The sequence below is a fragment of the Saccostrea cucullata genome, unplaced genomic scaffold (assembly GCF_032062105.1).
Source record: "Saccostrea cucullata isolate Sc308-1 unplaced genomic scaffold, CSIRO_AGI_Scuc_v1 ctg256, whole genome shotgun sequence".
NCBI lineage: Eukaryota > Metazoa > Mollusca > Bivalvia > Ostreida > Ostreidae > Saccostrea > Saccostrea cuccullata.
Window position 1 is genome coordinate 212,779 of NW_026924265.1, and position 14,427 is coordinate 227,205.

A 14,427-nucleotide genomic window follows, 5' to 3' on the forward strand; every position below is an offset into this window, starting at 1 on the left:
ATAGACATATCCGTAAAAAACGGAAAATTAACAGGTGCCCGTTATCAAATATGAATCTCATCCAAGTAAAACTAGAAAAGCAAAAATGACCAATGTTTCAAGATAATTAGCTATTATAAAGCATATTAAATATTTTAAAACCAAAGTTATCATTTTGGTAGTGTTGTCCGTTTTGTCCAATGAAATTGTAGGAATCGGAACTCCTCTGATGTATTCCGTCTTGCATGTACAAAAATTAGAAAGAAACCGAAGAACTTAACAAAGTTGGCCAGTGTACTCCAGTTGCAGCTGTATCCTCCACAAATTTAGTTGTAGGAATTCAGAATAAAGAACATGGCAGGTGTGCTGTTGAGAGCAGGATACACAAGAAGTGTAAGTTTGCCATGCTTTGTGTTTGTTAGTTTATTTATCGGGAAAGAATTTCTCCTTTCAGTTGGACCAAATTAAGTTAAGGTCAATGGATTGGCAAAAGTCACCATTAGGTAACGGAGAAAAAACCATGACACACCATATCCATTTTATGTAAGCGAAAGCCTGTCCACTTCTCTAAAGAGAATAAATAAAGATCATGTGGAATCGCAAATGTTGTTTATCATTTGGATAATATGTATGATTAAAACGATGCACTCAGCTGCTCAGCATGCTCAGAAAGATATTAACATTGACTGATTGAGCTATGAGTAATAAGCAAATTATAGAGAAACTAGTCCTACTCATTTCTTTTTTTATGCCCAGTCATGAAAGGATGTGTCATGTTGTCTTCTGTTCTTCCATTTCAGCTTTACATTAAGCTCAGTTACAAAGAAACTATTCAAGATACTTCTATGCTGATAGATATTTATGTGAGCTATTCAACTACATCAACATCTTTTGACCTTGACCTTTCCTTTGACCTTGACCTCAGATTTTTTAAATTAAGGTTTAGCCTAGTTTTAACATGCTTAAAGACACCATTCAAGATAATGTTATTGTTATCAAACTTCATATGCTGGTACATCTGAAGAAAGCTATTCAACTGCATCAAAATTTTTTTACTTTGACCTTGACTTCAGTTTTCTTAAATAAGTGTTTAGCTCAGTTTTAAAGAAAACATTCAAGATGTTTTATCAAACTTTAGGCCATTCCAAGTTTTTTCTCTGTTTAGCATCCACCCATCTTTCAAAAACCTACCTACCTATTCGCAAAAAACACACAAGCCAAAACATAAAAGACAGGGCAGCTTAAAAGTCATAAAAATTATGCCCTTCAAATGATTTGGTCTAACTAAACTGCTTTTTAGAAGACATATCTATTCTTAAGCAAAAACAAGGGATTAAATGTTTAAAATACACCCAGTATAACTTACTTTACAGAATTCAAAAATTTCAACGAAATTAATAAATTTCAGGACTCCTGATGCTGTGTTTTTTCTTATATGGGGTGTCAAAAACCAAGGCGCACGCGGACGCTAAACATATTAGAAAAAATTTGAAATGGCCTTATGTGCTGAAACATATTAGTGAGAGGTATTTAACTGCATCAGAAACCTTCAACCTTGCACTTACCTGTGACCTTGACCTCACTCATCTTTGAAAAGCGTTTTGCTTAGTTTTTAAGAAACCATTCAAGATATTTTATTGTAAGCTTTTGCATTAATGATTTGGTGAGAATTTTCATCTTCATCCATTTTTTTTAGATTTCTATTTAAATCTTAAAGAAACTATTCAAAATATTATCATCAAACTTTATACGCAAATACAAATTTTCATGTTGCATTACAAATATGCACTAGACGGTGCATTCATGTCCTATGGACCTATTTGTAGTGTTATATATTTAATGGTTACATCGTTAGGTCATGCATACATCATGTACAAGATGGATGTATATTAAATTTTTTTTAGAATATATTTTCAATGGTCAATAAATAAAAAAAATTGATTGACACATAAATTTTATGATAAACTGCTGTGTTTATTAATGAATTATTGTTTTAGTTTATTATACAATTATAGCCTTTTGATGAGGTCAATCCCTAGATATATAGACCTTAGAGAAAGCATATCGACCAAGCACGAAGTGCGAGGTCGATATGTTTTCTCTAAGGTCTATATATCTAGGGATTGTACCGAATCAAAAGGCTACAATTGTTTTATTATTTTTTGTCAGTTAATAAGAAATGTCTTAGAATCCCTTTTCTAATACTCAGCACCTTCTCATATAAGGCATTGTTATGTCATATGCATTATGACGTCACAGTAATGAATACCAAATGCAGTATCTGTTTTTAGAAACATCCAGTTCATAAATACTATTGTGACATCAGCACTATTGTTGCTTCACAGAAGAACGTTTCCAATTTTAGAAACAGCAGGTTTATAAATTTTTAAAATAGAAACATCGAGTCCATACCACTTTTATACTTGATCATGTGATCTAGTTTGAGCGAGTCAGATAGTTGGAACAATATAGAAAAATAATAATATGAGATAATATTCTTCTTTTATAGATTTCATCTTTAAAGAGTTTGAACAGATTGTACTCTAGCTCAGCGGTAAGGCTCATTTTATGCAAGTCTTGGTCTATGAAAAATTGAGGCTATAATTAGACTCGCATTAAATCATTGTAAACATGCTGCTTTAAAATTTGTACATCAGATGTGTATATGTATGAAGTGTATGAAATATTTCTAAAAAAAAAAAATGAAGCCATATCATTCAGTATTCTGTTTTTTTTTAGCCAACAACAAAATTGTTCATTGATGGAAAGTTTGTGGAATCAAAGTCAGATATATGGATTGATGTTCATAACCCAGTAAGTACTGATGTTCTGTATCAGATTAAGATAGTTTGGTTGATGTACGGTTCATTTTGTAAAGTAAATACATGTAAAACAATTTTAAACTTTTTCCAGGCAACCAATGAGGTGGTGACCCGCGTCCCTGAGGCGACCCAGGATGAGATGGAGGCGGCGGTGGCGTCCTGTAAGAGAGCGTTTGAGAGCTGGTCTCAGACCACCATCCTCACCCGACAGCAAATCATGTTTAAATTCCAGAATCTCATCAGAGAAAATCTGGTAAACATAAGTCATTATATCAATATTGAATGGGTATGAAGGTGACAAATCCTAGAAAAGAATGCAGATCCTTCAGGATCACATTCACATTCAAATATCCTTTCACAAGACCTTTGAAGTTTATCTTCTCTAGATCTGCACATACATGTACTTGAAGGCATGGTTATTTGTAACTTCACAGCAAGTTTTATTTGTAAAAAAGTGTTTTGTATCACCCTTTCAGTTTAATTATTGCTTAGAATTTAAAATAAAAAAAAAAAAGAAAAGTGTTGGTGTTTTTGAAAATGGTATATAATATATTTTTTCACAAGAAAATCTCTTCAATAGAGAAATTTACTGTGCTTATTGACAAACAATTGTAACACAGAATGCTTAATATTTTACATAATTTAAGAATCACATAATACCCATATTTTCACTTTGTTATTTCAGAGTGATATTGCCAAGAACATTACCTTAGAGCAGGGAAAAACTTTAGTAGACGCAGAGGGAGATGTTATGAGGGGACTTCGTAAGTGTTAACCAATGTTAACTACTTGAGTTATTGAAAGACTTAGAACAGATCTAGAAGCTTTTTGTAGTGTTGTTATCTTGAAGTAGAAAAGGTTTTGTATTTGACAATATATTTTTGTGACTGAATGAATAAATATCTTGAATTGAATTGAAACAGAGGTTGTGGAGCATTGTTGCAGCATTACCTCCCTTCAGCTGGGGGAGACCTTACCAGGGATTGCCAAAGACATGGACACAATGACTTTCAGGGTCCCCCTTGGAGTCACTGCTGGAATCACCCCATTTAACTTCCCTGCTATGATCCCGTTATGGGTAAGTAAAACTCCTTATTCAAATTATCTGCTATGTTCTCTATATGGGTATGTAGAGATACACATGTCATTGGTTTTCTTTAGGCTTTTCTTTTGATGTTAAATAAACCTCCAGTCTCCATCAGGCATCATAATTTGTTAATCATTTATGTGCATCTATGATGTTAACTTTTAACAAATTAATTTCCTTCCAAACTACTTTTAGATGTTCCCTATGGCTCTGGTGACAGGGAATACCTGCCTAATGAAGCCCTCGGAGCGTGATCCTGGAGCCTGCATGATGCTGATAGAGATGGCCAAAGAAGCTGGCTTCCCTGATGGAACTGTTAATGTCATTCATGGCAGACATGATTGTAAGTAATTGATGAAGAAAATCACTCATAAGAAGCGGATAAAGCACAAAATAGTTAAGTTCTTGTAATTTGTAGTCAAATAAGTCTACAAGCAGTAATTTCATAATGATTTTGTAAAGTGTAAAAGATGTTTAAAAAACTGCATGTTTAGAGATCATAACTTTTGATCCAGAGTTAGGTGTAGGAATTTCTTTTAGATATTATTACAGTTGCAGGGTTCTCCACATTTGAAAATTTAACCATGGAGGAAGCTGCGCGAAGGCGAAATGTGGCCGAAAACACTAATGCATCTTAGACTTCCTAATCTTCATTAATTAATGATTGGTTTTACAATTTTTAAAACATACCCATATCTTGCAACACAAAATAATGAAATAACTAACACTTTTTAAAGTAAAAAAAAATAATTAAATTGAACTGAATTGAAATTACACTACTAAAAAAGGCAGTATGAGAACTATTATGGGCAATAATTCTTCTCTTTCAGCTGTAAACTTTATCTGCGATCACCCAGACATAAAGGCCATATCTTTTGTGGGATCAGATCAGGCTGTGAGTTTATATCATATTTATCAATCAAATTGTAAAAATGGAGCCAGAATTTATATCTTATTACAACAGCTGCTGATAAACAGCTATAATTGCCATACCTGTTTTTCCACAGAAACCTATGTCATGTTTTGTATGTTTTAGGGGAAATACATTTATGAAAGAGGATCCCAGAATGGCAAGAGAGTCCAGTCCAACATGGTAGGACATTACTTTATCTTTTAAACATCACATGAAAAAAAGTAGTTTTGATTTTTATTTCCTGACTTAAAACTCTAATAAAACCTTTATTCCTATTAAAGGGAGCTAAAAATCATGGAGTCATCATGCCAGATGCAAACAAAGAAAATTGTCTGAATCAGGTCAGGAAAAATTATTTCATGACAATTCTGCCATTGTATAAGCTACATGTATAGCTTGTCTGTGCATCCAAAAGTAAGCATAAATAATCATTATATGAGTAAATAATGGCCTAACAATGAGTATGATTAGATGGATGTTTACCTGGCTTCAGATGCTGCTATTAGTTTGGAAGTTTTAAAAATTCTTCAAATCTCACATTGATCTAACATACATATCCTTAACAATCTATAGTACAGTTTGGAGTGTAGAGGGTTACTTGTTACCTAGCACTACTTTAATGTTTTATGGTTGTATCAGTTGGTAGGAGCAGCCTTCGGTGCAGCGGGTCAGAGATGTATGGCTCTATCTACAGCTGTGTTTGTTGGTGAGGCCAGAAACTGGATCCCAGAACTTGTAGAGAAGGCCAAGAAGCTACGAGTAAATGCTGGTAAGTGTGGGTATAAAGAAAGGAAAGTCAAACGATAAACTTAAATTAAAATTGATAGGACATGCCCACAAATCTCTTGACAATTGAAAATACCCCCGGTATTCAAGAAAAAAATTCTTTATTGTGTTCCTAGCGCAAATGATTTAAGAACGTTAAAGTTAACATTATATTAATGCTTGATGTAAAGTTTATTATACCGTGATGTTCTTGAAAAAGTTGATGCTTTTGTATTAAATTTGATATCATGAACTCACTTTCAAGCACCATCTCTTCATTTTCCCCCATATTTTTCTGTGTACACACTCCTTTTATTAGCTCACCTGAGCCGAAGGCTCAAGTGAGCTTTTCTGATCAAAATTTGTCCGTTGTCTGTCGTCGTTGTCGTCGTAGTCGTTGTTGTTGTCGTTGTAAACTTTTCACATTTTCATCTTCTTCTCAAGAACCACTGGGCCAATTTCAACCAAACTTGCCACAAAGTATCCTTGGGTGAAGGGGATTCAAGTTTCTTCAAATGAAGGGCCACGCCCTTTTCCAAGGGGAGATAATCATGAATAAGAGAAAAATTATTGGCATTTTTAAAAAATCTTTTTCTCAAGAACCACTGGGCCAGGAAAGATGAAACTCATTTGGAATCATCCTCAGGTAGTGTAGATTCAAGTTTGTTCAAGTCATGACCCCCGGGGGTAGGGGGGGCCAAAATGGCCGATCAAAGTTTTACATAGGAATATAAAGGAAAAGTCTTTAAAAATCTTCTTCTCAAGAACCACTCGGCCAGGAAAGATGAAACTCATGTGGAATCATCCTCAGGTAGTGTAGATTCAAGTTTGTTCAAGTCATGACCCCCGGGGGTAGGGCGGGGCCAAAATGGCCGATCAAAGTTTTACATAGGAATATATAGGAAAAGTCTTTAAAAATCTTCTTCTCAAGAACCACTCGGCCAGGAAAGATGAAACTCATGTGGAATCATCCTCAGGTAGTGTAGATTCAAGTTTGTTCAAGTCATGACCCCCGGGGGTAGGGCGGGGCCAAAATGGCCGATCAAAGTTTTACATAGGAATATATAGGAAAAGTCTTTAAAAATCTTCTTCTCAAGAACCACTCGGCCAGGAAAGATGAAACTCATGTGGAATCATCCTCAGGTAGTGTAGATTCAAGTTTGTTCAAGTCATGACCCCGGGGGTAGGGCAGGGCCAAAATGGCCGATCAAAGTTTTACATAGAAATATATAGGAAAAATCTTTAAAAATCTTCTTCTCAAGAACCACTGGGCCAGGAAAAATGAAACTCATGTGGAATCATCCTCAGGTAATGTAGATTCAAGTTTGTTCAAGTCATGACCCCCGGGGGTAGGGCGGGGCCAAAATGGCCGATCAAGTTTTACATAGGAATATGTAGGAAAAATCTTAAAAAATCTTCTTCTCAAGAAACATTGAATCAGGAAAGATGAAAGTAATGTGAAATTATCCTCAGGTAGTGTAGATTCAAGTTTGTTCAAGTCATGACCCCCGGGGGTAAGGGTGTGGCCAAAATGGCCGACCAAAGTTTTACATAGAAATATATGGAAACCTTTTAAATCTTCTTTTCAAGCACTTCAAAGCCATGATTAGTAATATTTATATGGAATCATCCTCAGGTAATGTAGATTCTAGTTTGTTCAAATTATGATCCCCTTGGGGGTTAAAATTCAAGCCCCCCCACTTAAGTTAACTTATAGTTCTCATCTGATATGTGTTTTTTTCCTAGCTGATGTGCTCAGGTGAGCACTGTGGCCCCTGGGCCTCTTGTAATAATGATTATAGCTATCTTACCCTGAAAGGGGCAAATCCCTTCATCTGAACAAAACTGACCCTCTTTTTCCCAGATAGTTGAAGGGGGTGATAAGTTTGAAATAGATTTTTGGTCTAGTTCAAAAGGCATTTAAAAAATAAAAAGATAACAGACAGTCATCAAATGATCAATAAAATAAATGGAAGTAAAATACCCAAGTTTTATATGCATTTTCTCCATGTAGAATGTTTCTTGCAGGTCATGAGCCAAATGCGGACCTTGGTCCCCTGATTTCTCCGGAGGCCAAACAGAGGGTGTGTGATTTAGTCCAGTCTGGGGTTGACCAGGGAGCCAAGCTCCTCCTGGACGGAAGGAATGTCAAGGTGCCTGGTTATGAGAAGGGCAACTTTGTCGGACCAACCATTCTCCACTATGTCAAGGTTTGTCAGATTTTATTTTTACTTCGGCTGTATGTTTTTATTTGATTGTTAACACATTATCAAAAGGACATTATCATTGAAACTGAATCATTGACCATGTATACTGAGAGTTGAAGATTTTAGAATGAATTTTACAATTTATGTGCCAGTACATGATTTTAAATAGTATTTAACAATTTAATTCTAGCATCTGAAGGTACATGATGAGGTCAAATGTCACATATGACTACTAAGTATAAATATATTCCATATAAAGAAAGGCAGTGTCATGCCAGGAATCAACAATTTTGATTCTTGATAAACATAATTTTTTAACTTATTATCAACAGGAATGAAAGTCATTTCAATGTAAGAGCATGCTTGCTTCTTTGTCTGTGTATTTGTCCTAACTCCTCAATGATTTTGAAATTACAGCCGGAGATGAAATGTTACACAGAGGAAATCTTCGGACCAGTCCTTATTAGTATGGAGGTCGATACACTCGATGATGCAATCAAAGTCATCAACGCTAATCCTTATGGTAACGGTACTGCCATCTTCACAACAAACGGAGCCACAGCCAGAAAGTACACAATGGAAATTGATGTTGGACAGGTTAGGCCTAGAAAAAAGTTACATTTTTATGCATATGATCTTTTGTGTCCAAATGTATTTATCAACCACTATATTTTAGTTTCATTGGCAAGTTTTAACTTCACTGTTGAAACGGGAGCTACAAATACCTGTACATTGTATGCACAATCTATTTTTCATCACTGATATTTAAGTTGTTAAGACTAGATCAGATAATACAATGTAGAAGAGAGATCAATTCACTCAACTTCAAAGTGTATGTGCATTTTAATGGCAAACTGCTTTTTATGTTTTTAGCTCTACTGGTCAGAGACCAGAAGAACTTATGCGACAGTAAGGTGTCCATAGTCCGTCCGTCTGTCTGTCTGTCTGTAAACAATTTTTCAAAACACTACTCCTCCTACAGTTTTGGTCTGATTTTAATATAACTTGGCACACAAGTAGACTACACTAAGATACATAAAATAGTACATCCGTTTTTTAATTTCGATGAATGGTGTTGCCATGGTTGCTAAAAATAGAATTTTCTGTGAAATTCCTTTAAAACGCTACTTCTTCTACAGTTTTGGTCTGATGGCAATGGCATACATGTTAACTCTACCGATTTAGGCGGGAGTCTACCGCTTTTTTAATCCATCTCCCGCCTACCGATTTTATTCGTAAATCTACCGCTTTTCTACAAAAGTTTTGTCTTAAGTATTTTAGGTTCGCTTGGGTATCCATTTTAGAAGCCACTCGTCATGAAATCTCGTAAGATATCGCGTGATTTAACCCGGAATCATACAAACGCTTTTTTGGTACCGATTTGTACTTAGATTTCAAGCACGTGTGTGACAACGACAACCGCACAAAATCAGTGATTACATTGGTTACGATAAATTTAGTCAACATCACTGCCATGAACAAGGAGATACAGCTTTTAAGAATTAGATAAAATGTTTGACATCGTCTATAAAAGCACAGGAGCTCGAAATTTTATCAATAAGGTCAGTAGAAATCACTCGATTGACCAAGACATTAGGCACATTTCTACTTTCGTTTTCGATCATTTCGGGAAATCAGATTTTGTAAGGAAACATAGGGACTAGTTTTAGATCTAGATTAAACTTTATCGTATCATTTGTTGTGTTTAACAATTGAATGAACATTCAGAATTATTGCTTCTAGGCTATATCAGCAAAGAGCACTCTTCAAAAGGCTAAGCTAAGTAGCCAATTAATCAAAGCAAAATGATAACCATAAAAAATATTTGAATATGTATAATTTATGTCAAACTTAATGTGTTTCTGCCTATTTCTTTGCAATAGATATTTAAGATTAATTATTTTATTTTCATTTAATTAAAGCCATACATGTATATTACATGCAATATATCTTCATATTAAAATCCAGGCGTAAAACAACGCATGCACAATGCTACCGCTTTTGTGGTCAGAATCTCCCTATTTTTCATCACAATAGGTTAACATGTATGACAATGGCTTCTTTTCTCATCCTTTGTTGTAAGTACAAACCAGTAGAGCTACAGTCTCGACAGAGACTTTTGGTTGAAATAAATAGTGACAGTTAGATTGTAAATATGCAGTAGCAGATTAATTTGTGACAAGAGATAATTTATATTTTAGGTTTGTGACTAGGAATAATTTATATTGTAGGTTTATAACTAGGTATAATTCAGTTTGTAGGTCTATGACTAGGGATAATTTATATTGTAGGTTTGTGACTAGGGATTATTAGTTACATAGTCTTTTAGTGACAGGGTATTGGATGATACCTGGTTAGTAAATTTCATACCTGGCGAGGCGGAGCCAAGTCAGGTATGAAATTTACTAACCAGGTATCATCCCATATCCTGTCACTAAAAGACTAAGTAACGAATTTACCCCACCGATGTAACATTTACGTTTTATCTGTAGTTTATAAATGGTTTTCTCTGCTAAATGCTTCATCACGCTTATACCTTATTATGACGTCACTTTTGTATTTGTGACGTAATACATCAACCGGGTATAGATTTACAACTGACTGGGTATACGTAATCCACCGCCTTCACGTTACAGACTTCAACCAATTGTAAGCCAGGATTTCATGGAAAAATCGACAGAGGTGGGGTAAATTTTATATTATAGGTTTGTGACGAGGGATAATTTATGTAATAGGGAAAATTTTATTTTGTAGGTTGGAGTTAATGTCCCCATCCCGGTGCCTTTACCCATGTTCTCCTTTACAGGATCTAGGGGATCATTTAGAGGCGACATGAACTTCTATGGAAAAGCTGTAAGTCACTTGTATTGAAAAAGAGAAAATTGAGATACATGACCACTGATTTAAAGATTGAGTGATCAATACTAATCACTTGCATTCAAAATTGGAGGATTTCAATATACCCTGGTTCCAGTATTGTCAAAACAGAACATCTAGACTGACCTCTATAACGCCTATACAATTATACAGATTCAAGACCAACATTTGTACTGTGTGTTAGAATGGTCTTTTTGAAACATTATCAGAGTTCCATGTAATCATACGTGTACAAATTAGGCTGAATATAGGTTAAATATATAGACAAAAAAAATTGTTCCTGGGTATGTAAATTTTTTGATAAGGGTGACCCACAAAATCCTTGAACATTGGCCCCCATGATCAGTGATGATTTCACAGTAAATGTCTCAGACAGGCATAGCATTAGAAGAAATGATGAGGGATATCGAATCAATATGTTATAAATGGAGGAGGTGAAATAAACTCTTAAAATACTAAAACTTTCAAACTTCAAATAGTACATGTACTAGTATACCTAGAAACATACAATCATGAATATTCTTCCTATAAGCATGTCACACGAATTACATCTATGACTTTGTTGTTTGATATGGGCATAATAATTTCTTTTTCAGGGTATTCAGTTTTACACCCAGTTGAAGACAGTGACCCAGATGTGGAGAGCTGATGACGCCACAGTGACCGGTTCACAGACAGCCATGCCTGTCATGAGATAAACAGTTGTCTCCCCTCTGGACTGTTTGCAGCTTCTCACAAGTGACCTGTGTATTGAGTGAATCTATCATTTGTTCACAGATCTGCTACTCTAGACATTGACTGATATTTTGTAGTGAATCATGTTAAAGAGATTTGTTCACATTTTATATTTAACATATTTTTCAGAGACTGAAGCTATATGAGGTCATCTGAGTTCATGAAGTGTGGAATAATATATTATGCATGTTCATTTATGGCATTGACTGCTCACATATACATGTATACAGAATAAAAAATAGCACATTATTTATAATTTTATGTGAAGAAGTAAAATTGACACATTTAAACAGTACCCAAGCCTTTAAAAAATTGTGTAAGTGAATAGTACTAAGAGTATGCACCCTATCTTGAGAGACTGACTGAACAAATTAGAAGCTTGGTATGCCTCAGAAAGCTTTAATGTAAATCTATCTTCTAGTATTCTGGGCAAGTGGTTCTTGAGGAAGACATTTTTCTGATGTTTCTACCTTAATATTGTATGTACATGTGTACTATTGTTTAAACCAAAACAGGCTAGTGAAAGATGAGTTGATCTTAAAGGGATTTCAACAACCTTGTGTAAAGTCAGCATTTCATAAATTCTATGGTCATCATAATGACCTCGTTAGAAAATATGTCTTATTAATGAGATATATTTAGGCTAGCTTGTGTCATTGTCAGGCCTATGCTTTAGGCAGAATTCCTCAACAAAATGTTCTGTCTTCCTGATCAATACATAGGGCTCCAGCAGGTGTGACTGCCCAGCAGGGGATGCTTACTCCTCATAGCACCTGTGTTTTACAGATCTGTTTTGATTATACACATGTAGTTTTTTTAGCTCACCTGAGCCGAAGGCTCAAGTGAGCTTTTCTGATCACATTGTGTCCGTCATCCGTCCGTCTGTCCGTCCGTAAACTTTTCACATTTTCGACTTCTTCTCAAGAACCACTGGGCCAATTTTGACCAATCTTGGTACAAAGCATCCTTGGGTAAAGGGGAATTTAAATTGTTAAAATGAAGGGACATATCCCCTCGCAAGGGGAGATAATCAAGAAAAGACAAAAATAGGGTGGGGTCATTAAAAAATCTTCTTCTCAAGAACCACTGGGCCAATAAAGCTGAAACTTATGTGGAAGCATCCTGGGGTAATGTAGATTCTAAATTGTTCAAATCATAACCCCCGGGGATTTGGAGGGGCCACAATGGGGAATCAAAGTTTTACATAGAAATATATAGGAAACATCTTTGAAAATCTTCTTCTCAAGAACCACTGTGCCAGAAAAGCTGAAACTTATGTGGAAGCATCCTGGGGTAGTGTAGATTCTAAATTGTTCAAATCATAGCCCCCGTGGATTGGGCGGGGCCACAACGGGGAATCAAAGTTTTACATAGAAATATATAGGAAACATCTTTGAAAATCTTCTTCTCAAGAACCACTGTGCCAGAAAAGCTGAAACTTATGTGGAAACATCATGGGGTAGTGTAGATTCTAAATTGTTCAAATCATAGCCCCCGGGGATTGGGCGGGGCCACAATGGGGAATCAAAGTTTTACATAGAAATATATAGGAAACATCTTTGAAAATCTTCTTCTCAAGAACCACTGTGCCAGAAAAGCTGAAACTTATGTGGAAGCATCTTTGGATAGTGTAGATTCTAAATTGTTCAAATCGTAACCCCCGGGGATTGGGCGGGGCCACAATGGGGAATCAAAGTTTTACATAGAAATATATAGGAAACATCTTTGAAAATCTTCTTCTCAAGAACCACTGGGCCAGAAAAGCTGAAACTTATGTGGAAGCATCCTGGGGTAGTGTAAATTCTAAATTGTTCAAATCATAACCTCCGGGGATTGGGCGGAGCAACAATGGGGAATCAAAGTTTTACATAGAAATATATAGGAAAAATCTTTGAAAATCTTCTTCCCAAGAACCACTGTGCCAGAAAAGCTGAAACTTATGTGGAAGCATCTTTGGATAGTGTAGATTCTAAATTGTTCAAATCATAACCCCCGGGGATTGGGCGGGGCCACAATGGGGAATCAAAGTTTTACATAGAAATATATAGGAAAAATCTTTGAAAATCTTCTTCTCAAGAACCACTGTGCCAGAAAAGCTGAAACTTATGTGGAAGCATCCTGGGGTAGTGTAGATTCTAAATTGTTCAAATCATAACCCCCAGGGATTGGGCGGGGCCACAATGTGGAATCAAAGTTTTACATAGATATATATAGGAAAAATCTTTGAAAATCTTCTTCTCAAGAACCACTGTGCCAGAAAAGCTGAAACTTATGTGGAAGCATCTTTGGATAGTGTAGATTCTAAATTGTTCAAATCATAGCCCCCGGGGATTGGGCGGGGCCACAATGGGGATTCAAAGTTTTACATAGAAATATATAGGAAAAATCTTTGAAAATCTTCTTCTCAAGAACCACTGTGCCAGAAAAGCTGAAACTTATGTGGAAACATCCTGGGGTAGTGTAGATTCTAAATTGTTCAAATCATAACCCCCAGGGATTGGGCGGAGCCACAATAGGGAATCAAAGTTTTACATAGAAATATATAGGAAAAATCTTTGAAAGTCTTCTTAATAGCAACTTGGCCAGAAAAGCTGAAACTTATATGGAAGCATCCTGGGGTAGTGTAGATTTCAAATTGTCTAAATTATGATCAGTGGGGTAGGGTGGGGTCACAATATGTATTACAAGGGGTAAATCTAGTAAAGGACAGAATTGTCATAGCTTCTCAGGTGAGCGATGTGGCCCATGGGCCTCTTGTTTAGATAGAATTTGGCTCTTTATTTTCACCTTTTTAAGTATACATATAATTATTAGGTCTTTCCACCTTTCTGTGGAAAGACCTATTGATATTCTTCTGTTTATTATTCTTTTTTTTTATTATTTTTCCGCCGCATGTTTTTTTGTTTGAAGATATATCGATTGGATTTATAGTTCATAGGAATGTACTCCGTAAAAGATGTTTGCAGTTGACCCTGCGTAAATGAACCTTAACCGCTTTCGAAGTTATTGCCCCTTTCGCAAGAAATGCTTGTTATCGCTACT

The 14,427-nt window shown here is 35.6% G+C and overlaps 1 protein-coding gene across 1 annotated transcript; it reads left to right on the top strand.

Annotated features, from left to right (window-relative positions):
- The first annotated feature begins 217 nt into the window (after window positions 1-217).
- LOC134266074 (probable methylmalonate-semialdehyde/malonate-semialdehyde dehydrogenase [acylating], mitochondrial) lies at window positions 218-11,634 on the top strand. Its single transcript, XM_062748312.1, has 15 exons — window positions 218-372; window positions 2,489-2,533; window positions 2,719-2,793; window positions 2,893-3,054; window positions 3,487-3,565; window positions 3,725-3,879; window positions 4,084-4,231; window positions 4,719-4,783; window positions 4,925-4,981; window positions 5,083-5,142; window positions 5,441-5,570; window positions 7,595-7,776; window positions 8,191-8,370; window positions 10,528-10,626; window positions 11,247-11,634. The coding sequence occupies exons 1-15, from the start codon at window positions 334-336 to the stop codon at window positions 11,346-11,348; spliced, it is 1,578 nt and encodes a 525-aa protein (XP_062604296.1). The 5' UTR covers window positions 218-333; the 3' UTR covers window positions 11,349-11,634.
- Window positions 11,635-14,427: the final 2,793 nt, after the last annotated feature.

Coding starts and splice junctions, on each gene's coding strand:
- LOC134266074 (XM_062748312.1), top strand. CDS start 334: ATGGCAGGTGTGCTGTTGAGAGCAGGATACACAAGAAGT. Junction 4,232..4,718: donor CATTCATGGCAGACATGATT/GTAAGTAATTGA, acceptor CTTCTCTTTCAG/CTGTAAACTTTATCTGCGAT. Junction 5,143..5,440: donor AAGAAAATTGTCTGAATCAG/GTCAGGAAAAAT, acceptor TGGTTGTATCAG/TTGGTAGGAGCAGCCTTCGG.